The sequence below is a fragment of the Ciconia boyciana genome, chromosome 1, assembly GCF_034638445.1.
Source record: "Ciconia boyciana chromosome 1, ASM3463844v1, whole genome shotgun sequence".
Taxonomy (NCBI): Eukaryota; Metazoa; Chordata; class Aves; order Ciconiiformes; family Ciconiidae; genus Ciconia; species Ciconia boyciana.
The window spans coordinates 43,169,074-43,195,774 of NC_132934.1; the positions used below are offsets into that span (position 1 = coordinate 43,169,074).

At 39.9% G+C, this 26,701-nt stretch overlaps 1 protein-coding gene across 6 annotated transcripts in view; it reads right to left on the reverse strand.

The window, feature by feature from the left end:
• Window positions 1-26,701, reverse strand: part of OSBPL8 (oxysterol binding protein like 8) — a 99,164-nt gene that overhangs the window by 47,896 nt on the left and 24,567 nt on the right. For 3 of the 6 annotated variants that reach the window (XM_072863931.1, XM_072863921.1, XM_072863960.1), the window contains exons 2-3: window positions 18,272-18,377; window positions 7,642-7,779 (exon numbers count right to left, since the gene is read on the reverse strand). Coding sequence is in view for 4 of the 6 variants with exons in the window: in XM_072863960.1 (XP_072720061.1) it covers window positions 7,642-7,732 (91 nt within the window). In the remaining 2 variants the exon portion in view is untranslated. Of the gene's footprint in view, window positions 1-7,641; window positions 7,780-12,815; window positions 12,853-18,271; window positions 18,378-26,701 lie in introns of those variants that run through there. The other 3 variants (XM_072863912.1, XM_072863907.1, XM_072863950.1) reach the window with 3 other exon arrangements.

Consider the following 26,701-nt stretch of genomic DNA (forward strand, 5'->3'; position numbering starts at 1 on the left):
CCTAGCAAAAATTTGGCCAAAGCACTGAGGACAAGTGCCCATCTCAGGAAGAGTTGCTAATACTTTGAAAAGGCTTCAAGTTCACTGACATGGGGCTGTGTCTTTCCCCGTGTCACAGTAATCCCTCTTTCCCCTAACAGCTGGTAAAAGGAGATGTGTGCTACATCTCCAGAGCTTCTTGCACACTGGCCACCAGTGAGCCAGAACAGGGATGACAGGCCAGGAGCTCCAGATATTTCTTACCACCCTGACAAACAAAATGTGCTGCCATTGCTGTCAGCTGAGCCATACATCTGAAACAAACATTGTTTAAAGGCTGCAAGGTCTACAACAAATCACCTTTAACTTGTTAGCTGCCTTGGGTAGACAGCAATGTCCAAGTCTTGCATTTTCTTGGTCCTTATCATCCCATCATGTTGAAGGCATCTCATCCCTTCAGTAGTTAGCAAGTGTTCTTTAGGACCTAGTGCTTGAAAACTTCTATTTTTCACCCTCCACCTTCTCTCACACGCAAAAATAGTTAAATTTGTATTTTCTCCCCAAATGCAGCATCCTACAGATTAAAATCATAGCATGTCCTTTAGATGTCTACCCTGGAGCAAACAGCCTTTCATACAAGCTCAGCACAGCCAAAAATGCCCTCACCCTACAACAAAAGCAGCTTCCCCTCCCGCTTTCTATTCATCGTGATCATCATCATTATTGGCAGACCTATAATTCTGTTTCCAGTGTCAATCCACCTCCCTACACCTAAACCACTTCTGCTTCTCAGTCATGTAACACAGAATACATTCTCATCATATTGCAAACTGAATTAACAGCTACTACTCCTCTACTGGAAAGGAGGGGCAGATCCTGCTCAGATCCTCAAGCTCCTTCTGGACACACACTTTCGCTACTTACCTTTACTTGATAAGCTGACTTAAAACAAAACAAAACAAAACAGATGACAGCAAGATGCTGTTAATTTAGTTCAAAGATTTAGATTATTGTAAAATATCTCCTCCTTAATCTTTATCATCCTAATATACTTTTCCCAGATACTACTCACATTTTCACCCCATCTGCATCTCATCAATGCTTGGATAAAGATAGGAAAAATACTGAGGGCTGATGCAGTCAAGTTCAGGAGCCAGGAAGCTTGTCTGCACAGGTCACTGTTCTCCACATGAAATACAGAAACTAGAGCTCCAAAATCTTAATGTGTTAATTGCTGAGTTGCCAGCCTTAAAATATCAAATACTGTCAACACAAGCACCACTGCTATTTGTTCCTCTTTAAGTATGGATGATGCTCCCCTTAGTGCCACCTGCAAATTAGAGTCCTCATTCAAAGCCACAAAAACCTAAAACAGCAAAATCTTTCTATAAGGAATGTTGTGAATTTTGCATTCTTCTTCATATGGATTTTCACCTCTTCACACTCTTAAAAAATAAGACCCGAGATTATCTCCCAAGCAAATAAACATGTATGTAAATTACTAGAAAGTGAGAAAATAGAAAAGCATTTCATCATGTATACTTTGTAGCATACACTCAAAGGCATACAAACAGCAGCAGCACAAACTCTCATTAAATAAAGCCATAAACAAACAATAAGAATACTGGTAAAAAAAGAAAAGTCAGACATTTTCAAAAATGTTATTACAGAATTTTTAATATTACTATCTTAGCTAGATTTCTCTCTTTACCACAATTACAGCTTATTATTATTTGAGCATCTATGCTGTTTTCATAAGAAGTTTGAAATATGTTTTAACAGCATATTTATAAGTTATAAAATATTAAAAACCCTCTCTGATTCTTTCCTAAACTTTAAGTGATCACTATTTCTATATTAATCCATTTTATCAAACAAATAAAGCAGTATCCCACTGTAAGTCTGAGTTAACAAGATTTACAAGAATCCAATTTACCAGGGATAATTTGTGTAACAACATAAACAGCTTACATCAGCAAGCAGAGTTCTGCTCTACAGCTTTTGAAAAGGCAGTCTCGGACTCGATATTTTTCACTTTCATTTTTTAACTTTAATAAAATAGTTTCGTCAATGATTCCTTTTGGTTGCACTTATAGTAGGTCAAAAAAAGTAAAACACCAAAAATAAGCTTGATAAAAGTTTAGTTGTTTGCCCATTAGTAGTTAATAACATTTTCAACCATAGAATGCAAACACAGAAAATGAGCTAAATTAACATTGTTCAATCTACATGTCAGCTGCTAGAACTCAAAGATGTTTTAGCAGTCCTAACATCTATATGCACTACACTTACAAAAATATGGTCTTGGTGAGTTGGCAAGGACACGCTACCACACTAGAGCCTAAAAACACACCATCCCACAAACATAAGCAAAGCTTTACAGCAAAAGCTAACTCCCCAAACCCATTAAAGTTTCCATCAAAAGCCTGCTGAATTATTTAAGTCCAATTCCAAGTCTGACAATTCTAAATAAAATATTTAGCAAAAAACACAGTACGATCATTTAGTATGTTCAAGGCACGGAGAAGTAGGAAGGTTTCATTGCCTAGCAGATAAGGCAGAAGAAAACCAACAACGATCTGAACACAAAACATACCAGAAGGCAACACTGACATACAATATATAGCATTGACAAGTTAGAGACAGGACTAATAAAAGGACGTTATAAAAGGACAATTAAAGACTTCAGAGGTTAGAATTAAGAAAAGTTTGATCTTGCAAATCTTGCAAATCTATCAGAAAGTTTGATCTTGCAAATTCTTGCCAAATCTTTATCACTGTTTGCTCATTTCCCACCCTGATTTGAGAAGCAAAGTAATCCATTTGAGTAAGCTGTTGAGCGAAAGAATCTAGAAACTGATTCCTTAAATATATACAATGAAAAGTGAGGAATATCAGTAACAGTTTTCAATATCAACTCAATGTGGAGCTGCTCAAGGCCACTTTCACAAGGAGTTCCTGAGTTACGATGCTGAGAAGCTCCATAATCAGAAAGCTTTCCGTTGTGTAGTTGAGCTTAGAGCTCCCATGAAAAGTTTTATTGCTGCTTTCTATAAATGGTGGTACCACACAGAATGTGAAAGTTTGTCTAGTTAAGCCAACTTTGTGCCTTTACTAAATCCTTTCTTGCACGCAGTGGATGCAAAAAGCTAGTTTTTAAGGTTTGTTTTGATGCCTCAACACATCCAAGCATTATCAGCTTTTGCAGTAGATGGCACTTGGATTCTGGTATTCTCCAACTTAAAGCCACTGACATTTGGAGGCTCAATAACTTTATTTCATAGAACAAATTGTAATTGCAGCATTATGATCAGGATTGGCTTATTCTGACACCCTAGTTAACTAATGATGGGCAAGGCAGAAATAAATTAAACCCACTATAATTAAAATTACAAGTCCATCTCAGGACTAATGCTAGATACGGCTGAGTTAGCGTTCAACACTACAATTCTGAACTGGCTATGTAAACTGGTGAGCATAATAAACAAGCATAATCCCCACCATCAGTTTTTCTAATACATTTTGGTCAAACAACCTTGCTGAAGCTTTCTATGGAAGCAAGTCTGACCTCCACACCTTTAAAGGCCAGTCTGTAGCCTAAAAGATAAGCTAGTCTTCAGTCTCAGAATAAAGGACAGCATATCTTCCAAGAATCTTAAAAACACTATGTAAAATAAGAAGGTTCAAATTCTTCCTGCAAATATGCAGAATAATGACAGTGTAAATAGACTTCTGCTTAACAATCACTAGACAATGCTGCCAGATCAAGCTGTATTCTACATTCGTAAAACAGATCTGTACTGGAATCTCAAAAAAAGACCCCCCATCTCTGGCTCAGACGACATACTAAGTTCCATCTCACAAGAGTGAAAGGAGTGAGGAAGGAAGAAGTCATGTTTCAAACTAAGAAACCAAGTACAGGAAAATAGAAGCTTTCTGAAATCCAGAGCTATGGTCACATAAATTAAAATCCAGTATTTATACACAGGAGCACTTAAAATCATTAAATACATACCACTTACAACTTCACAATGACATGTTACACTGTTCACCCTTGTTCCAAATAGGAAGCCAATGGCCCAAGCAGATGTTAAATGCTTACCTCCACTCCCTCATATTAAGACTCAAGTTCTCATCTACTTTTAATTATATTCCTAATACTTGTAAGTACGATCTTACTTAAAACACAAGCAGAAGACACAAATTAAGCTTGTTTCAGTAGACTTTCCAAGTGATGGTCACTGAGCATGCCTCTCCCTGGACTGCTGCTGGCTGGCCAAAGAATCTGGCACACATGGTGGTGTTTTCCCCACTAACACCAAAGTGCTGGGTGATCCAAAGACTGCCTCTTCACAGGTTTCTTTTCTTTCCAACTCATTTATTTTTCACCACAAGCTCTTTACAACACTGGCTTTGCCACACAGGCTCTTTTATTCAGGCAGCAGGAAACATAATTTAGGTAATGGTGGCCAAATAGCATCCAACAATATCCAACTGTCCAGCGGCAAAAGCCAAGTACCCATGTCACAGCTACCCTTTATATACATTTAATCAATTATTTGTAGACTGTATCATACATTTTTCTGTTTCGATTCTCTTTTATCCTGTGCCTAGCACACTTTTGAATTGTTTATTTACATTACCCATCTCCTAAGGATGCATTCAGGTGCCAGTGACTAAAAGTATCTCCATTTAGTTCAAGGTAAATGCCTTTAAATAATATATCTAAACATTTCCTAAACATTTCTGCATATACTCATCATACAATACTACAGGTATATTGTAAAGACCTTTGTTAATTGGATTTCAGCTACAATAGTCAGTCTCAACTACTCCATCACTTTAAACTCTGTTCTACTTCATTATTTTTCAGGCTTGCACAGCATATCTTTTTCCCTCTGTAATAAGCTCATATTTTCACCAGCACTGTAATTTCCCTGTAGGAATAACTACCACAGAATAACCACTCAACTTCTACATGTGGGTCAACCACCTCCATAAAAACCAAACCTACACCTCCTGAGTTGCAGATAAGCTAGAAGTTAGTAACTGAAGGTTGCTGAAGCCTACCCACATCATACCTTTTCACTACTGAAACTGACTGCAAGCCAAATTCATTGGTTCATGAAACTACAGCTTCATTTCTAGAAGCGCTCCTGGAAGAATAAGTCAGTGATGACTGATGCTAAAAAAGGCACAGATACATTCAACCAGCTTAAAATCTCTTACATAAGCCCTGAAACAATTGGGGGGGGGAATAAGAGAAGCCTTAATATCTGCAAGGACTTTGATGTAGCACAATCAAGTCTTAGTGCTTTTCAAGCCTGTTTTAATGACTTTCCTATGAGTGAAAGCCCTTAAAAAAGCACAAGTTTGCCTTTATAAATTAGTGGGAATAGCAACATTAAAAGGAACACTTTGCTACAATATTCAAATACACTTATATAACTACAGCATTTGTCTAGTAAAGGATACAACATGGTAGACAGAATAACCAGACATTTCTTTAAACATAATAAAAATTACAAACAAGTTATATATGTATATTCTACAGAAAATAATTCCAGACTAAGCACAACACAAACCAGAGAACATCAAGTGCTGTTCCAGTGAGACAACAGCAGCTTTAAAAAAATATATCAGAGCTAGCTGTGGGTAGCACTGAAAATACTACCATAATAATTCTTAAAATACACTAAAAGACTACCAGATTCAACATGGTAACAACTATCTTTGGTTTCAAAGTTTTTTTCTCTTCATCTGAACAGTACTGAATGGGAAAACACGAAAATTATCCAAAGTTACCTGAAAAACTGCCTTTATTACTCTGATGGACTAATATTATTACTTTGTCAAAGCAAACTATGGAAGTTAGGGAGGCTCACATAAAAAAAAAAATCTCAGGAACACTACTCGTGGCAAGAACTAAAGGAAGCACAGATGACTAGCATGGCTGCCAAGAGTAAAAAGAGAGAGAATATTAATTAAAAAAGCTTGAAGTTTTCACTAAGGACTCCACACACCATAACAAACATGTCTAATGATATCCTAGGCAACAGGACAACACAAACAGTTTCAAATGCAATAAGCACAAGGAGAGAAACTATGGCTTGTTTTTTGTTTCTGTTTTTTTAAACAGACTATCAACATATCAGGTCTACTGATGCGTTTCACTTTGCATCCAATCAGTTCACATGGATCCATTGAGAGTTTGTTTTCAACAGGTTTAGCAAGGCAGATGGACTGTTTGAAAGCTGGCAAAAAGTAGTGCTGAGACTTTTTTTCCCTTTCCTGAAGAGAAGGATCTTTCAGTAGAAGTAATTGTTAAAAGATCTTTACACAAAGGTTCCAGGCTTAGGTGGTGTATCGTAACACTTCTGCGTAAAGACACAACTTAAATACCTCAGACGTTAATGTGACCATCGGTTACAGGAGTACACAGAGATAATGATTTACCATCACGTGGACTGTTCCCCTCTTTTCTCTCTTTCAGATAACACATAAGAATCATAGAATTATTTAGGTTGGAAAAGACATTTAATATCATCAAGTCCAACTGTTAACCTAGTACTGCCAAGTCCACCACTAAACCATGTCCCTAAGCACCACATCTACACACCTTTTAAATACCTCCAGGGATGGCGACTCAACCACTTCCCTGGGCAGCCTGTTCCAATGCTTTACAATCCTTTTGGTGAAGAAATTTTTCCTCATATCCAATCTAAACCTCCCTTGGTACAACTTGAGGCCATTTCCTCTCATCCCATGGCTTGTTGCTTGGGAGAAGAGACTGACACCCACCCGGCTACAACCTCCTTTCAGGCAGAAAGAAAGAAATCAACCTCCTAAAGAGAGCAATAAGGTCTCCCCTCAGCCTCCTTTTCTCCAGGCTAAACAACCCCAGTTCCCTCAGCCACTCCTCATCAGACTTCTGCTCCAGACCCTTCACCAGCTTCATTGCCCTTCTCTGGACACGCTCCAGCACCTCAATGTCTCTCTTGGAGTGAGGGGCCCAAAACTGAACACAGTATTTGAGGTGCGGCCTCACCAGTGCCGAGTACAGGGGCACGATCACTTCCCTAGTCCTGGTGGCCACGCTATTCCTGATACAAGCCAGGATGCCATTGGCTTTCTTGGCCACCTGGGCACACTGCTGACTCATATTCAGCCAGCTGTCGACTGACACTTCCAGGTCCTTTTCTGCCAGGCAGCTTTCCAGCCACTCTTCCCCAAGCCTGTAGCATTGCATGGGGTTGTTGTGATCCAAGTGCAGGACCTTGCACTTAGCCTTGTTGAACCTGATACAATTGACCTCGGCCCATCGATCCAGCCTGTCCAGATCCCTCTGCAGAGCCTTCCTCCCCTCAAGCAGACCAACACTCCCACCCAACTTGGTGTCATCTGCAAATTTACTGAGGGTGCACTCAATCCCCTCGTCCAGACCACTGATAAAGATATTAAACAGAACTGGCCCCAATACTGAGCCCTGGGATAAGGATAATGTATGATAAGGATACAAATAATTACATACAATATTTCAATATGCTTTCTTCCTTAACTCTTTATTGTAAAAGGCAGTGTTTTTGAACCAACATTTGGAACAGATAATTAATATCAGCATTTAAGTTCTTTAAAACCTCCGTAAAAACGGCTTTGTCTTACCATGACTGTGGGCAGTTCCTGGGCTGAGAGATGGTTGGAGTAACTCTTTGGTTGGAGTAAAATAGGCTTCTTTCCCCTGGCGCTGGCTCATTGTTCCTGGAGTTAAAAGCTGTGATTCATCGCTGTTTGTTACCACTGCTGAAATACAAAATGGATGCTCATTCAATGATGTTATGTGCTTGTGCACAGATTTCTACTAACAACTTAGCACTGCTATTTATGAAACTGGTACTGCAAATACTGTCTTGCAAATTTTTTCATTCTAGAAGATGAGGATTTCAAACCAGAGATTTGCTTTGAAGGGGACAGCAGAAAGCAGCTGACAAGACTGGTCTAGGAGATGAGGCAGAAGATGAAAACAAAAACTAGGAGGAGGTAAGAAGGCTGCTACTGAATACAGATACAGCACCGAACTGTTACTTAACTTCTGAAATCCTGCTTTCTTCGCCACTTTTGTGAGAGTTCTTGGTTTAACGAGCCACAACACAGCCAACCCAGGAAGTGGCTTGCCAGATCAAGCTGTGCCACCATCTCAGAACGCTGATGAAAGTATGTATGTACATCACAAGAAACACGTGTTATTAATAAAGATCACGTATAGAGACTGTCAAGGGAAAGGTTTAAAGCAGAAGAGTTACTCTCCTTGAACCTTATCAGTCTGAAAGACTTGTTTGATGTCTTCTAGCTATTTGTAAGATCACCTGGTGAGCCATCCTGTTTATACTGTCTGTACATTTCCTTAAGCTGCACACAACAAAACTGTACCTTTTCTAATCGTGGAAGAATGGCTGACTCAGTAGCATCTGTCCTGTGGAAGTAGAGGTACTGACAAAAAGAGATCAGAGGGGGAAACAAAAGATGCTTACTAAAGAAGAGCCTGCCTAAAAGATTGGAACTTACAACGTGGCTCATTTTAAGAGTTCCCAAGCTTTCCTCAAACAGTTTTAAAAGTTCAGCAGAAGATCTAGTCTAAGTAAACAAGTTCCATTTTCTGGATGGAATCTGCAAAGTATAGAGGCCCTCCTTGTAGCTTTATTTCTACTATTATTACAGTAACAGAAACGTCTTTTCAGCAAAGCCTAGCATAAACAGAAGGCAGAATGAAGAATGCAAGGATGCCAGGATACCTACCTGTACTATTTTTCTACATCAGATAAACCATCTAAAGGTCTGCTCCAGGCAAACTATACCCTATGCAGACTGCTGCTCAGGAAAAATATGTGAGGAGATGGACAAGGGAGGCAAAGAGCTCATTTTACAGGTTCAGAGTTCAAGTCTGTCAGTGCCAGAAGGCCAATACTTCAAAGTAGTGACTGACTTTGCTCTTCTTGTAGTACCCCCAAACCAGCTTTTTATTTTCCTGCAGCTACAAGTACGAGGAAAGGGGGGGCGCAAGGGAGTTGCTGAAGTCTTGGGAAGGGACTGCACCACAAAAGGTCTGGTATCTGAACTGAAAAATAAAAGGGTGGCTAGAAAACAGCTGCTTCACAGGGAGCTACTTCACAAAATGGGCCCCTTCGAAGGGAATGAGCTACACTCACTTGTTTTAAAAATGTTTAAGGTGTGCTGAAGTAGCACCAACTTCCCAGCAATTAGCTGAAAGCTGTTCTCGAAGAGCCACTGGCCATTTAGCTCCAGAGGAACAGGATTTCACAGCCCCCCGCCATGGGCTGCACTCTGGCTCCACCAGTGGGTACCCTGCAGGTGGGCACTCCATGGGTGGGCACCTCGCCTGCCACGCTGTCAGCCGTGTCAGAGACCCACTCTGCAGCAGGAATTGCACTAACAACCCTTCCTCGAGTGACCTGTGCAGAAGGCTCATTTCTGAAGAGGCAGCGTGCAGCACGGCTCACTTTTTTTTAAGCTTTAAGCTTCGGAAATGTCGAAGTTTTTTTAAGCTGTCGAGACACTATCATTTCTCAGGTGGTACTGGCCAGTAACTTGAAGCGTAAGCAAGCTTTGCACAAAAGTTTTACCAAAGTATGAACTGAACTCAGTAATGTTAACTCAGTAACACCCACAGGGTTACGAGCTTCAAGTTCACTGTGAAATTCATGCTCCTTCGTTAGTCTGCAGACTCAATCTGGGTCCTGCAAATACTGCTAGCAGCATCAGAAAGGCTCCTTTCCTACAAAATAAAGTTTATGTATCACCTAATATAGAATATCTTGTGGTAAGCACTTTGCAGGCCTGGGGATTCAAGATGAACTTCTTAAATCAAGTGGGGTTTTGAGAAATTCCATCTATAAAGCTGAAGGATGATTACCAGGAGAGTTTTTAAATCTCCTTTTTATACAAAGCATTATAAAAGTACTAAACAAATGGAAATAAATCAGTTAAGAACATAAATGTCTATCCACACTGTAGCAGCCACTAGGAAGAAGTTGTCCCCCGCCTTCAAAATGCCTCATCCTGATGCTCAGACGTTTGCTTTGGGGTGAGGGGGAAGACAAGGCAAGGCAGAACATACCTGTTGCTCCAAGCAGGGGATAGTGAATAAGATTACTAAGAGGCTTTAATCTTTTTTCTCTAAAAGACTGACTAATGACCTGATTTTTACAGGTGCCTGTGTAATCACAACTGTAAAATCAGCAGTACCTTCAGGCAGTTAACAAGCTCTGTAAAGATATGCCTTAAGCATCTTATGGCAGGAACTCTGGAACCTTAAAAGATGGAAACAAAGCAAGCTATTACAATGCAAAGGAAAAAGTGCTTGAGAGAGGAGGACAAGTTAAGCTAGTAACAAACGTGAGTTTTCAACATGCCATTAAATCAAACATCTACCACTCGGAAGCAGATCTTTTTAAGAGAGTAGATTTAATTAGTACATATTAATACAGCAATTTGTAGAGGCTCCTTGGCTGCTGTTTATCGCTTCTGATGGATTGATTTTATAAATGCTATAAAAATGTACGGTACATACTTAAGTCATCCATTTACTGACAATGTTGGATGGTCCTATAGCTAATTTTGAACTCATTTGAAGCACGGAATAATTTTATCCTGGAATACCATTACATTCACAGAATAAAACCAACAGTGATAATGAAAGAGAGCAATGGTCATTTACTCTAGTGACCTTGCTCACTTGTGAAATAAAACTTAGCAAGAATGAATAAATGATATTCCTAGTCAAACATGTTTTCTTATTTGTCCAAAATACCAAACTGAAACTTACCGTTTTGGACTCATGTGTCCCCATGTACCTGCAGTGTACCTGAAAAACCACACTTAGTTTCTGACTAATCTTCAAAGCACTCACACTTTCTAGTGCACTTTGGTGAGGACAACCAAAACAGGATTTTTTTTTTTAAATTTTTTTTTTTTTTTAATGTTCCTGGGGAACGCCTCACCTATAGAAATGATCAGAGGGCTGGAACACCTCTCCTATGAAGAAAGGCAAGAGAGTTGGGGTTGTTCAGCCTGGAGAAAAGAAGGCTCCGGGGAGACCTTATTGCAGCCTTTCAATATATAAAGGGGGCTTATAAGAAAGATGGAGAAAGACTTTTTACTAAGGCCTATAGTGACAGGACAAGGGGCAACGGTTTTAAACTGAAAGAGGATAGATTTAGATTGTACATGTGAAATAAATTTTTTACAGTGAGGGTGGTGAGACACTGGAACAGGTTGCCCAGAGAAGTTGTGGATGCCCCATCCCTGGAAGTGTTCAAGGTCAGGCTAGACAGGGCTTTGAGCAACCTGGTCTAGTGGGGGCTAGATCAGGTTGGGGAGCGGGGGGGAGCAGGGAGGTTGGACTAGATGATCTTTAGAGGTCTCTTCCAACCCAAACAATTCTATGATTCTAATTCTTCTTAGGTTTCACATGCCATCTCCGCAACTTGAAAGACAGATTTGGTAGGCATATGCTCAACGTGTCCGACAAGACATACATTAGCATTGCCAACTATTCCTTCCATTCAAAAGTGTGAAAGTGGTGATTTATTTTTAGACTTTCACTCAGGCTTCAGAGCACCCATCCAAGAGAAAGAAGATCTCCATTCATCCCCTCCTTCACCTGAGTGAGTTTAAACCCATACCATCTATCTCCTTAAAGATGAGCAGAGGGTTATTTTAGAGAAGAAACATCACTTAGTAAACAACAAAATCTCCTCACGACTCTTTGGAGGGCACTCTTCAATACCAACAGAACTATTAGAGTTGATAATACATACTTTGTTCAATTTCCTTATACCGGCCATCAAATTACTAATATATAGTTTGTCAGTAAGATTCATGCATCAGAAGAAATACAAATTGGGGTCTTTACAGCCAATTTATTTCATCAGATAAAGCTATGAAAAAAAGTAAATATCTGAAGTGGAAGATTCCCAGTTCTTCTGTTTCCATAATGAGCATGTGAAAGTGCCTACACTCTTGAAAATAGCACAAGGACATCACATATAGGAAAAGGTTTATTATAATTCAATTCCGCATTATTTCTGAATGTCTATATTAAGCGATAGCTAAGACCATGGCTTCTGCACAGATTTCTCACCAAAAAGAAAGAATTTGTGCCTGCATCTTTCCCTTCCCCATATACACAAACTCTTAATCCCAGGTAAAATTATTCTGCCAATCATACAATCATACTAACACCCATCAACTAATGGCACTAATAAGTCTTTGGCTGCGTTCACACACACACATACACACACTGAAGTTTTCCCTATCACCACACCAGATCCAATCCTTATTTGAGTATTACAGTATACACACCTGTTCATTTCTGAAGATGTAAATTTATTGAAATTAAGTGAAACGTATAGTACTATAAACAGACAAGCTCAAAAATAAAACTGTTTCTGAACCATTATTTCCATGTCTTTGTTATCAATACTACAATAACATTTGAAGGTTTCATTTCAAACTGATAAGTATATCTTTTGCTCTTCCAGGTAAGTAATTTAAAAGATTTATTTTTTTCTAGCCATGACTGGGAGAGGTGAAGAATAAACTTTTCCCACTAAAAATAAAAAAAAAAGGTTAATGTAGGGAAACATTTAGATGAGTAGTATGCCAGGTAAAATACTTTTCCAACAGTAACTTTTCATTGTACTTCACCTTCTCAATTACAATACAGAAGAAAACCTAGCCCAACAGCCTATATGCAAAGATATATGCTAAATACTATGAACATATGTGCAAACATACTGTAGGAGAGGGGAGTCACTTACTTGATAGTCCATGAGAGTCTCTGTTATCACCATGATGCTGTGCACACATACAATTGAAGAATGAAGAACAGCAAACAAAAAAATCCAGGCCAGGAAGAAGCAAGTGCACAAAAGCAGCAGCAGCGGGAAAGAAGGAGGACAATGAAAACAGTGTTAGTACATAACTAAAATACAACATGCACCTCAATACCAAAGGCAACACCTCAAGAGACTTAGCAGTTCTGAAAAGTTGAAGCAACAAAACTGACAAATATGCTTATAGAGAAGCCATTATTAGAAGCCATCATCGTATATGGTTAGTAAACAGCAACTGCCCCAATTGCTAATTCTGAGTGGAACCTCTCCATCAGCAATTTAGTGCTCATATGACTTGATACACAATATATTTTAAGAAATTTTTAGCTGGAATGTTTTCAGAAGACCAAAGCTCTGAAGAAAGCTGAAATAACACAAAATTTGTTTCCAAAACTGCTCCACTTTAAGACAGGTGTTTTGGAAAGACAAAAACTTTTAAGCAATCAGTAATGTGCAAGCATCCACTAATGCCAGATCCAAGCCTAACTGCTTTTGCACACAAACACGAACTTAGAAGCCATAGATTCAGTTCATCTACAAACACAGGTAACATTTTAAATTGCTTTGGATGCAAGACAAGCAGTGCAGTTTTAAATTTAACGGGACATTTTACGCGAAAGCATTTTCAAAGAATCGAGTTGTATAAAAAATTATCTCTGTCCCACTGAATGCCTCAAATATAGGCACTACAGGAGTGTAATTACGTAGTAATAGTTTGTACTCCTTTTTGACATTTGGTCTGGAATCTTTTACAAATTCATTGCTACCCAAGGCCACAATCGGGGCTAAGATCCCACTGTGCTCAGCCGTGTACAGATGTAAGGTAAGTTCCCCCTATGTCTTAAAGGATTTACTACCTTTGAAACCCACGAATAACAGAAAAGGAGGCGAAAACAAGCCAACTGATCAGCATGAACATTTCCTCCTTAAAGATAAAATAAATCCAAACATGCTGTATCTTCTATCTCCCAAACAAAAAACTTCTGCTCCATATAGGAGAGAAATCCTTGCCTTGCTTTAAAGAGGATCCAATCTTGCCTCTCTGTTATCAGGACTAAACAGTAGGAAATGTAAAAAGAAAAATAAAAATCTTAGCAAGCAGAAGTCTTGTCTTACACTCCTGATCTCAAAACACGTACTTTTATCCCTCACAGCTGCCTAGGGGTGTTAAATTGACACTGCAACGTGCAAATGTAAAGTACTGTAATGAGAATACTACGATTGCAGTACACATCATTGGAAAGGTGAGGGAACGCTTCTTTCACGATTTTGCATTTTCTGGAAAAAGACTTGATTAAACAAGAGAAACTGAAATATATTCTAAGTGCATTTGGTAAACAACCTTCTATCGCTGTCAGAGACTAAATTTAGGTCAAAGAGTGAAATGCTGCTAAGGGACCCAGGAACTTACCAGACAGGTTTAGGTACTAGTACATGAAACGCATTCAAGAATTCAACGGTTTTCAAGGCAAAGTGTTTCTTTTTAATGTACAGGTAACATACGGCAGACTAGGAAACAATTTATGTTTGGACTGGAACTGCATTACCCTACATTGGTTTTACATTCAAGACAATAGTGACTGACAAGACAGCAAGATAAAGGAGTGTGCAGTAACCGCACAGAGATCCAGCAACCGACTGAAGGACTGGGAACACCACTATTCAGCACTGGTCTGCTTTATTTCACACTAAAAGTTGGAAAGCAAGAAGAGAACTGGAAAAAGAAATTGTAAACAGACATAGGATCAGAAGTTTCTGAGACTCAGACAGCGTGTTCACTCGCAGTGCATACTTACACATTGAAGAAATAGAGCGAAAAAGCACCGCGGCAGGTCCTGTCTCACTGCCTGCCTCTCAAGCAGCCTTGACCAACATACAACACGACACCACAGAGCAGGGCACCCCGTCACCCGAGACGATGCAGGGACTTTTTATGTAAATATTTTAGCATTGCATGGTTAATCCTATGAACTGGTACAAACAGCTCCCACGCCAGAGGCTGAAACACAAGCCTGTCTAACTCTGTCCCTGATCTTCTCCAATAGACATTCTGTTTACACACCAAACTGCCTCCGTTGCTGGTCAACCCCCTCTCTTCATTAGAATTATTTGGGCCTGTGTATTTACCTAAAACCTGCAGAATATATATTTCTAAATACTGATGCAAGATGTTCAGATAGTGAAATGAGACTATTTTGACCAAAAAGACCTCTTCATGTTCCAATAGCCTATTGCACCTCTATCAGCTGCAATTCATATCACTGCAGATTGGGGATTCAAACCCCTAAGGGAACAAAACATGACAGTTTTACTACTTCGCTGTCTTCTCTGAAAAGAATGCCCTCAGGGCATTCCTGCCCATCACCTCCCACAATTTTTATTCTCAATATACAAAAGTAGGAGAAACACACACTTATTTCCAGAGACACAGCCTACCCTTATTTTCACATTTATTTAATTGATGACTTTGATTACAGATTACAGAACAAGTCCTTTGACAAGGGAGGTTCTCCACACTACATGATTGATTTAGCTTCTGCTGAGGCACATTTAAAGATGTTACTATTAAAACAGACAAAACGTAGCCCTCCTCCCAGTACAGTTTCAGATTAAGACTAAAGGAATAAAACCAGCAATATAAACCACCACATGAGACAGCAGCCATAATTCTGTTTTCATACAAAAGCAGCTCTGTGCTTCAGAAAAGTACTATTTTTAGACATTCATTTCTCAGAAATAAAGCTTACAACAACTGCTACTAAGCCTAAAATTATATCTGCCCACTTGTTCTATAAAACAAAATCTTTTTCCTGTTGAAGATTAGGGTAAAAGCAAAAACATATGTCATGCTAGCATGTCTGAATCTCACATTACAAAAAGATAAGTTTGTTAAAAATACTTACTAGATTTCAATCTAAATCTACAGCTAAATTCTTAATAAAGTTTAAATGCACATTTTAAAGCCAAGTTAGAGTTTTCACCCTGCTGAAGACAGACTTTTCCTGAAAGCAGTCTCTAATACATGTAAATCACTAAGATTAATCATGTTACATTTAAATTCAGGACCACTAAACCCAACCTGCAAAGCTGATCAGTAAAAAGGACCTCTATTCTATGCTTCAAGGAAAAAAGGTACTTTTATGTCTGCTGATGTATTTAAATAGCAAGAACTAACTTTAAAAGTTACACTAAAGGCAACGTATTTATGAAATACATGTTTTGGTAAAAATTAGAGCCAACTAGAAAGTTTTCTAAAAAAATCATTTAGAAAAAGAATCGTTTACACCAAACATTCCCATGTAATGTTCTGAGTTCTGGGTCAGTGAGGCTTGTTTAAATTAAATTATTTTAATTTAATTTTTACAGAAAAATAGCTAAAAACTGTTCTGAAACAAGAACTCAAACCAAAGTGTCTAGTATTTTGCACTGGTTTAATGGTGCTGACTACAAAAATAGTTTGCTAAGCTGTCATAAAATTTGTCTTCAGATACAGTGTATATAAAACTAATTATTAGACAGGAAAAGCATTTCATGTAAGACTTTTCTCCCTAGACTGATTCTGGAAAGAAAAGTCCACAGTATGAAGTTCTGCGATCTCCTCCTCTGTTTTTCTTTTACATGCAAGCAAAAAACTCATTAGAAAGCTGACACCTCCAAAAAGGGCTTTTTTAGGTACCTCCTAGAAACCCCCCAAACAACTTAAACCATGTAGTGAAATGTTGATCAGTGTTCCTCATGCATGTTTGCAACTCATGGATTTCATGAAAGTTAATCAGACAAATGGAATTTAAAAAAAAAAATCAGATTGCTGCTAAAAGTCTGGAATACTGAACAATCTCAAACATGACCCTTCAAAAAATTTAAAATTCTGGGAAATGTCAGGATTTGTATACACTCAAGGTCTTCAAAATTACTAGGTCCAATCTCTCTTAAAATATAGGCTTTTTTTTTTAATATGTCAGTTTCAATTTTTTACTGTGGTGTACACCAGACCAAGTACATTAGACTCCCAGATAAGCTTTCCAAAATGTTTTTAACAGCTGTAGTACAACACACAAAACTTCACAATGTAACTGCAATTAAGATAGACAATTTACCCATTAAATGATATTTTGGTAAGAAACGCTTAAAGTAGCCAATCACAGTATACCATTAGTTTTAAAAAAAAAATATTCTGAGATGACACTTCAGGTGCCTAAGCACATAGGATGAAAGGCAAATCTATCCTTATACTCAGCATTCTTCTGAAGCAGACTTGGTAAAACATATAGAGACTTATTTCAAGATATCTCCTTAAAATCATGCTATTGTGAAAGCATGTCAAAAAGAAAACTAGCACATTTCAAGTTACTTTCAAGTTTTTTGTAAACTGGTAATTTTTTTTTTATTTTAGGAAACAAGGAGCACAGCAACTGAATTGACAGGATTTTTTAAAAAATATATATCCTATTGCACAGGTGACAGATGATACTCATAGTATGCTGTGCCTGAGATATAGATGCACTGGCCCTGCAACAAATCAATTAATGTGTTTATTACAGAAAAAAGCCAAGGATTTTCTTAATGCACTTCAAAATACCTTGTCTCCAAATTCATCACTTAAGATAAAAACAGTAATAAAACACTTGATCAAATTAATAGCTCCATGTAGTAGTTGAACCATCACAAATAAAGTTGGTCACTAATGAGGTTTTAAACTTGAGCTTCACTTTAGTTACAGAAAAAATATCCTGTTTCCTTTGGAAGGCAGTGCTTTGTATCAGAAAGCAGCTTTGGAAACGAAAAAACATTTCCTGCTTCAGCTATTAGAGTGCTTCCATATAACACAGCTTGTGGAAAAATTAAATTCTTAAATAATTTCAACTTTATGATGATGATTAAGTATCATAGTACCCACTAGCCCTTCCTGTTTTTAAATTGTACTTAGAAAGAAACAGCTGGCATTTTCACTACTTCAGAAATTTTATAATCAGCAAAGATTATCAACTCTTACACCAGAAATGACACTGATAACAAAATTATCATTCCTCCTGCCTTCGTTCTGCTCCTCATTCCACCAAGAAATACATTATTTTTTTTCTTTTGTCCATAGTCACTAACTAGTAAAGTACCAATTCGTAAGACTAAGAGGAATACTTTTTTCTTTTGGGACTCCAAGACACCAAGGATCAAATCCAAGAACCAAATGTTTCTTGACATCCAGCCCTCTTGCCATGAGAATCTAGCAAATGATGGGCGATACTACATGATATTCCAAATGCTTTCACCAGAAAAGTATCAATTCAAACCAAACTAGAACAGATTCAAGCTGTTTAATCCTCTCCCTGCAAAAGCATCTTCACATTCATCTGATTACACGAAGCCACATTTAAGTTACTCACTGAATTTCTATCAAGTTCCCCGTCAAGCGGAAGGGTCTCCATGCTGAAAGGGCGTGCTGTCTGTCTCTCTGTCAGTTATAGTTCTTCCATGCTGCTACTCGAGATCCTGGAGGGGGAAAAGAAAAATATAATAATTAACTTCCAATGGCTGAAATCCCTTAGACAGCCAGACTCTCTCTCCTCTATGTTTTAAGAGGGTAAATAGTCTCCTATTGTAAACTGTGTATATTATGGTTCCTTGCAAAACACGCACATTACCCATAAAAACCAACTTTCTAGGATTGAAGGGAGAGGATCGTTTCAAATAAAATGGCCAAAACAAAAGCTACTCAGAGGCAAGCATTTACTTTTAACCACGCTTGCATCAAATAAGGAAGAGTTATGCTAGAAGAACACAAGCCAAAAAAAAAGAAAAAGAAAGAAAGAAAGAAACCCACAGGTTTTGCCCTGTATTTCCCCTTGTTCCAGAGTCCCAGCAGCACACCACTCCCACCCTGCCCTGCAGGCACGCACACACAAGCTGTTTGGGTACGTAAAGGCTATTCTGGAGCAGAGTTTAGGGCTTCCCAGCATAACTCCAGGAACAGCCATGTTTTGCTTTGCGGAACAGAGACACAAAAATTAAATCATTTGTGCAAGCCAGCACCCTCTGTGGCAGAGTGGACACTCAGCTGGTGGTCACCACAAACAGCCAGAAAGCAATGCCTCATTCCCTAGACATTTCCTATTTACTTTTTTTGCTAGAGAATGAAAGCTACAATAAACCTTAGTATTCACACCAAATTTGAAGTCACGGGTGAGACAAGAAAACGGTCTGGAAACCAAGCAAAACTTGGTGCCAAAAACCATGCCTTAATTGTGCATTCATTTCCTGGATTTGAGGAGGGAAGCAGATCAGGATGGGATGCCTGCAGAGATGCCCACCTACAGCCCACTGCTCTGCTTCTCTCTCCAAGGCTCTCACCAGCAAGACACAAGTGGAAACGATGGCTGAAGGCTGGCCTGTTCAAAACAGTAAAGCCAGCATCCCGCAGCGAGAAAACCCTGCAGTCCCACCCTCCACGAAGCCATGCTCACACTGCCCTTCCCTCCAGCCTGAGCAAGTGTTTGATCAGAGAATTAGCCCAAGGACATTTTTTTTTCTTTCTTTTTTGTCTTGGGTGGGGTGAGGGGGCAGGAAGCAGCTAAGTTACAAGCCAGATTGCTAAAGCAACACTTGTGCAAGAGCAGGGGTAACATGGAAATGGTGACTTTTTTTTTTTTAAGCTACAGAGTTAACATATTGTGCTGAGGGTATACATCAAGCTATGGCTTCAGCTCAAGCTTTAGCAGAAACAGATTAACTAAGGACATAGGGGTGAGGGGGGTGAGGTGGGAGGAGGCATTGCAGCTCCTCCAGGGAGCCTGAGGAGCATCTGGGTGCAGGAGGACAGGAGAAGGGCAAGGAGAGGACCGGCAGAGTACACAACAAGATCCTGTGGTTCAAAGCCTGCCTCAGGAAATACACACTCATGAAAACAAATCTCACTATAAAGAACAACCATTTGTTCAACAGCTTTCAATGTTTTTATTATCATATTTTTTGTTCTTGTATTATGTAGAGCACATTATAATTAAAAATCCCTTAGGAAGAACATACAGTATTAACACACTAGTTACCATAACATATGCCACTAAAACACAAAAGGAAGCGTTAATAAAAAGTTTAACAAAAAGACCGTGTGCTAAAGAAACTGCAAAGTTTATAGTTCCCTATGACTCAGTTCAAAGACCTGACAAGGATCTTACTCAAGTAACTACCGAGGTGGCAGGTAACTGGGAAACATATGGCTAGATGTTTTCACGTAAATCCGAAACAGTAGACATCTGAAGGGAGATGGCTACAAGTGACTGATTTGCATTAATAAAATGAAAGATGGCATTACCACAGAAAGAGGAATTCACCCCAGAAGCTCTGTTTCCCGGGGCGGCAGGCACTGCAACACGCACCTTCCATACACCAGTGCGGGGATGCAGAACTGGGTAATGTCTCTTGGAGGCTGCTCCTTGCCATCTCTAGCCCCCACACCCATTTTAGGTTCTATTATTAGCAGGCAATTCAGCAACACCAGGCTGCATACATATTCAATTTATGGAAACACTAAACGCTCTTAAACAGGATGAAACATGAGTGGCATTGCAAACAGATGTATACCCTGATATTTAAAGCAGTTAGTCAGCTTTTTTAGTTATACAAACTTGCAACCGTACTCAGTTATCCAAATAAACAGATCCTTCCTGACACAGGAACATTGACCCTAAAACAGTTTTAAACCCATCTCTATTTTTAACAGACATTTTTTAACTCGTAACTTTTATTGCCAACACTCCTGGTGTATTCTGCTCCTCTGCTTGTTCACATGACCACAGCCTACATCCTCCCTTATCTCCGTCTCAAGAGTAGTATCATCGGACAGGTACCCTACTGTCTAATTCTTAGCAGCATGGTCTTCCATGGTCCCCAGGAAACTCGTAATCCAGCAGGGTCCCAAAGACTGCAGAGAAGTTACCTGGGAGAGGGGGGGAGAAAATTCTGCCTGTTCATGTTTGAACAGATGTGGAGAGGAAAGGAGGTGCAGAAATGGTTAAGGACTACCTTCCCCCACATTGTTTAGCTTACGAGCAGATAGCCAGCTTGGCTTATTTTTCTTGGCAAAATGAAGGCTGAAAGTGAACAATATTGCTTCTGAAATATGCCAAAATAAATACCAAGGAGGGAAAAAGGATCTCTCAGCAAAACGATATTGCTAAAAAGGCAAATAAGTATGAACTTGGAGAACAGGTTTATTTTGAAAATTACAGAATGCTTCCAACCATCCGAGCCCCAAGGCTTTGAAACAAGTTTCCAATCAATGCAGGGAAGGGGAATGTATTTATTTATTTTTAAATGCAGCCAGGTTATTATGAGGGGTGCTTCCACAAGTAAGTGAGCTCTTTTCTACTTCAGCTGACCCAACCGTTAGATTTGAAGACACAACCCCAAATTTAAATCATCATCTTTTTAGCTTTTGGGGGACATTTACAACATGCCTTTGCTGCTCTCTCCACATTCACAACTGTTTGCAATTTGATTGTCTGCCTGGTTGGTTGGTTTGGGGCTTTAACTAACAGATGTTCCTACTTCACAATCACAACTCTTAAGAGCTTAAATGTTCAGAAGGGCACTGAAAGATGTTCAGAACGCAAACTGAAATTATTTGAAAAGAATTAGATGATGGCATCCCAGCCAATCACCTATGTTTCTTTTACAGACAAGGGATACAAACTGGCACTTAGAAACATATTGCTCATTTTAAAGCAGCTGTAACAATCAGACAAAACATGCCACAAAATAAGCTATTTCTCTCGAACTATGAAGAGGATCTAGGGTGATCAGCTCAGAAGCATATATTTAAAGTGGAAGGGAGATGCATCCTATTTATCACATGATCAACAACCTGTCCTGTTAACATCTGTACTTCATCTTAATTTATTTTACCAGATTGCATCAGTCATTGGTAGCTTTTGTAACAGTGTGGATTTCAGTTAGCTGCACCTTAAGGACAGGAAAACCCTGCTTGGGTCTCTGATAGAAGCAAAGGAAAGCATGCATCAATGAAAGCTACTACTCTGTGTGAACAGGATTTTATCTAACTATCTATACATATGCATACTCAAACATCTTCTGTGACTCCCTACCTCTTCCTAACTCCCACCCTTTTAAAAAAAAAATAAATCTGAAAAGCTGTAAGAGTATGCCTCGGGTCCTGTACTTGGGTCACAACAACCCCATGCAATGCTACAGGCTTGGGGAAGAGTGGCTGGAAAGCTGCCAGGCAGAAAAGGACCTGGAAGCATCAGTTGACAGCCAGCTGAACATAAGCCAGCAGTGTGCCCAGGTGGCCAAGAAGGCCAAGAGCATCCTGGCTTCTATCAGAAGTAGGGTGGCCAGCAGGACTAGGGGAGTGATCGTGCCCCTGTACTCGGCACTGGTGAGGCCGCACCTCAAATACTGTGTTCAGTTTTGGGCCCCTCACTCCAAGAGAGACATTGAGGTGCTGGAGCGTGTCCAGAGAAGGGCAATGAAGCTGGTGAAGGGTCTGGAGCAGAAGTCTGATGAGGAGTGGCTGAGGGAACTGGGGTTGTTTAGCCTGGAGAAAAGGAGGCTGAGGGGAGACCTTATTGCTCTCTTTAGGAGGTTGATTTCTTTCTTTCTGCCTGAAAGGAGGTTGTAGCCGGGTGGGTGTCAGTCTCTTCTCCCAAGCAACAAGCCATGGGATGAGAGGAAATGGCCTCAAGTTGCGCCAGGGGAGGTTTAGATTGGATATGAGGAAAAATTTCTTCACCAAAAGGATTGTAAAGCATTGGAACAGGCTGCCCAGGGAAGTGGTTGAGTCGCCATCCCTGGAGGTATTTAAAAGGTGTGTAGATGTGGTGCTTAGGGACATGGTTTAGTGGTGGACTTGGCAGTACTAGGTTAACAGTTGGACTTGATGATATTAAATGTCTTTTCCAACCTAAATAATTCTATGATTCTTATGTGTTATCTGAAAGAGAGAAAAGAGGGGAACAGTCCACGTGATGGTAAATCATTATCTCTGTGTACTCCTGTAACCGATGGTCACATTAACGTCTGAGGTATTTAAGTTGTGTCTTTACACAACTGGGCTTTACACAACTGAGGCTGAGGGGAGACCTTATTGCTCTCTACAACTACCTGAAAGGAGGTTGTAGCCAAGTGGGGGTCGGTCTCTTCTCCCAGGTAACAAGTGATAGGACGAGAGGAAATGGCCTCAAGTTGTGTCACAGGAGGTTTAGACTGGATATTAGGAAACATTTCTTCACCAAAAAGGTTGTCAAGCATTGGAACAGGCTGCCCAGGGAAGTGGTTGAGTCACCATCCCTGGAGGTATTTAAAAGACGTGTAGATGTGGTGCTTAGGGACATGGTTTAGTGGTGGACTTGGCAGTGCCAGGTTTACAGTTGGACTTGATGATCCTAAAGGTCTTTTCCAACCTAAATGATTCTATAATGTTACATGATACTCTCTGAGGTAGAGTTGCACAGGTCACAGAGCAAAAGCAGCAGAAGGCAGATGCCTTGGCTGTGTCAGAAGTCTCTGTGGCACCACACCTTTATTCACACCTTTACAGACAAGTGGATTTGGCGGTGTTCTGTATTGACTTATAAATTCCATATGTTAACCAGATTATATCAGTGTTTATTGTAGGGATATGTTCATTTAACTGAATAAAGGGGTTATTAGGAAAGACAAGCCATTTTTCCTCCAGCATAAGAAAGGCTCCTCACCAAATATGTAACTTGTTCTAGGAATATTAGACAGTTTAAACCTCACTCGGTTGCAGTGCTGCACCAAGTGCATGGTGAAATGGCTACTACATGCTGATCCGGCCTTTCCAAAGGGGAAACATTCTCTCTGACCTCCAGAACTGACCTGCTAAGCTCTGCTGGATGGCTGCCTTCTTTCCTTAAGGCCTAAAATAAGTTAATGCACTTAAATTGCCCAAGATGGTTATCAGATAAAGAGTATATTGTAAATTTCTTTAAGATGACACAGGCATAATACATTGACTTCAGAGATCAATGTGGCAACGAACATGGGCAAGGCACACCAGGAGAAAGGAAACCTAGCTGTTTATATTGGCATCAAGAAGGGTAAAAATTCACCTAGGTCTTTGCTGGAAAGCAGAGTCACAACAGTACCAGAGAAATGCTATTCCACAGGGAATCACAGAATGGTTGAGGTAGGAAGGGACCTCTGGAGGTCATCTTGTCCAACCCCCCCTTTTGCAGAAGGGCGTCTAGGTGGCTTTTGAATATCTCCAAGGATGAAGACTCCACAACCTCCCTGGGCAACCTGCACAATACTCGGTCACCCTCACAGTAAAAGAGTGTTTCCTGATGTTCAAAGGGAACCTCCTGTGTTTCAGTTTGTGCCCATTGCCTCTGGTCCTGTCACTGGGCACCACTGGAAAGAGCCTGGCTCTGTCACCTTTATACCCTCCCTTCAGGTATTTATACGCATTGATGAGATCCCCCTGAGCCTTCTCTTCTCCAAGCTGAACAGCCCCAGGTCCCTCAGCCTTTCCTCATGTAAGAGAGGATCCAGCCCCTTGATCACCTTCGTGGCCCTCCACTGGACTCTCTCCAGTATGTCCATGTCTTTCTTGTACTGGGGAGCCCAGAACTGGACCCAGCAGTCAAGGTATGGCCTTACCAGTGCTGAGTAGAGGGGAAGGATCACCTCCGTTGACCTGCTGGCAATGCTTTGTCTAATGTATCCAAGGATACCATTCACCTTCTTTGTAGCAAGGGCACATTGCTGGCTCATGTTCAACTTGCTGCCTATCAGGATCACCAGGTAACCCCTAGGTAAGCACTTCTCAGGTGTGGTTATCAGTGCATTCAGTTCAGTAAAGTCCATAAGGAAGTTTAAGGTAATACCCTTGAGAACAGTATCTAAGTGAAAAAAAAAAAAAAAGAAAAAAAAAAAAGAACAACAAGTCTCATAAAAGTTAAAACTGATCCTATCCCTGTTAGCTCTTAAGAGATTAAAGGAAATCTACATCCTAAATCTAACTAGGGTGATCAAACCAAGGCTCTGCAATAATCTAAGCGTCATTCAGCAGTCATGTGACAGGGTGAAGGCACTTTCACTTTGCTCCATGGAGTGGGGGAGCAGCAATAGCACAGAAGGTAATAAAGGCAGATGTCTTACTTTCAAGGCTCTTTGGATCCAGTACACCAGAGGAAGTACAGCCCCCTGGTCCCCCTGGTTGTAGTACGAGGCCACAGATTGTCTCTCTCTGTTCCCAAGTCCACACACCAAGTACACTTCATCAACAAGCTATAGATCAGGCCAGCTCCTACACATGACATGATGTCACTGCATGCCAAGGACCTCGCGTTTGTTGAGACCCATTCCGAGAAAGCAGGAACTAAAGCTGAATTACTGGTAAAAATGGAGTGGGGCCAACAGGATCAAAAGATTCAGCAAAAGATCTGATAAACAAAGAAATCACAAATTTTTCTCAACTTGCAAACTAAGCATCTTACACACACTAATAAGAACCTGGAAGAACTAGGAAGAGGTTTTGTTCTGCCATTCTGGAAGAGAAATTTGAGAGATGAGTAAATCTCTAGGTTCAATTCCTTCTGCTGTGAAGTCAGGCCAAATAGGAGAGCTTCACAAAACCAGTAATAACACAGGGGAAGTTGTAGATGACTAACTGCATGGTTATATTAACTCTGAACTGCAATGTTTGAATGCTCAAAGGTCTGCTACAGGTATAACCGCACCAGACTCAACAACTGCCTCATGTATATCCCTCAGGTATACTGTGATCACTTAATGCTATCAGCCACCAAATACACCCTTATGAAACGCTTCCTTCCACCCTGAGTTTCATCACCTGCCTTCTCATTTCCGGAATAAACAGTCCATGTGCAAAGCAAGCTGTTTCCTCTGTTTCTGTATTGCTGTTTTCAGAAGGGGGCGGGGGGGGGACGGACACGACAAAAAACAGGGAAGTTGAAGTGCTTAAAAACATCTCTCATCTAGAAAAAATGTGGAAAGCAGAAGCATAGTTCAGATAGCTCAGCTATCTTTTGAGTGACAGATGTCAGTGAATGCCAAGAAAAGTACAGAAAACTTCTGAACAGCCACTGCAACTTAAATAAATTACTACCTTAAACAGGTGTCCCACAGGTAAACTTGTCCTGATAAAAATGAAGGAGTACAGAAGAGGTGGTAAGAGTCACCTCCAGGTTCTAGAACCCAGCGTCCTCTCAAAGCTCAAGTCCCAAGTGTTCTGGAGCCCTTTGGCCGTTAAAATGCACTTCAAAGTTCCCCAATGTGTCCCAGTCTTCATGATGCATATTTTGCAAGACTGCTCCCACAATCTAAAGGAACTGTAGGTCTCAATACTAAAAATGGTTATTGCTTCACATAAGGGTGTCTGGTTACCTAGACCATTACCCACTCTGCCTCTACAGGTTAGTTTTATCTAGGGCCTGTATCTAGGGCCAGTTTTATCAGTTTTATCTCAGTCTAACTTTTGAGGATAAGAACAAGAAAGGCATTAAATCATTAAATTCTTTCCATTTACTAAGCTTGAACCAGAGAGCACCTATGAAGCTTCATAAAATATTCAAAAGATTTGTTCTGCTTTGTTGTGATGATGTAGGAAAAGAAGATTCAATCAAAACTTACATAGCCAAATCTAGCATTTTATTTTTACATTTCAAGATGGTGCAGTACCAACCAGCAAAATAATCAAGTGGATGCCAAACCAACCTTACAGCAGATATACTTCTATCAATACTAGTATTGTTTAAACAAGGTTAGATTGGTCAACAACAGCCTTTGAAGAAAAAAATAAGATGCAGGCA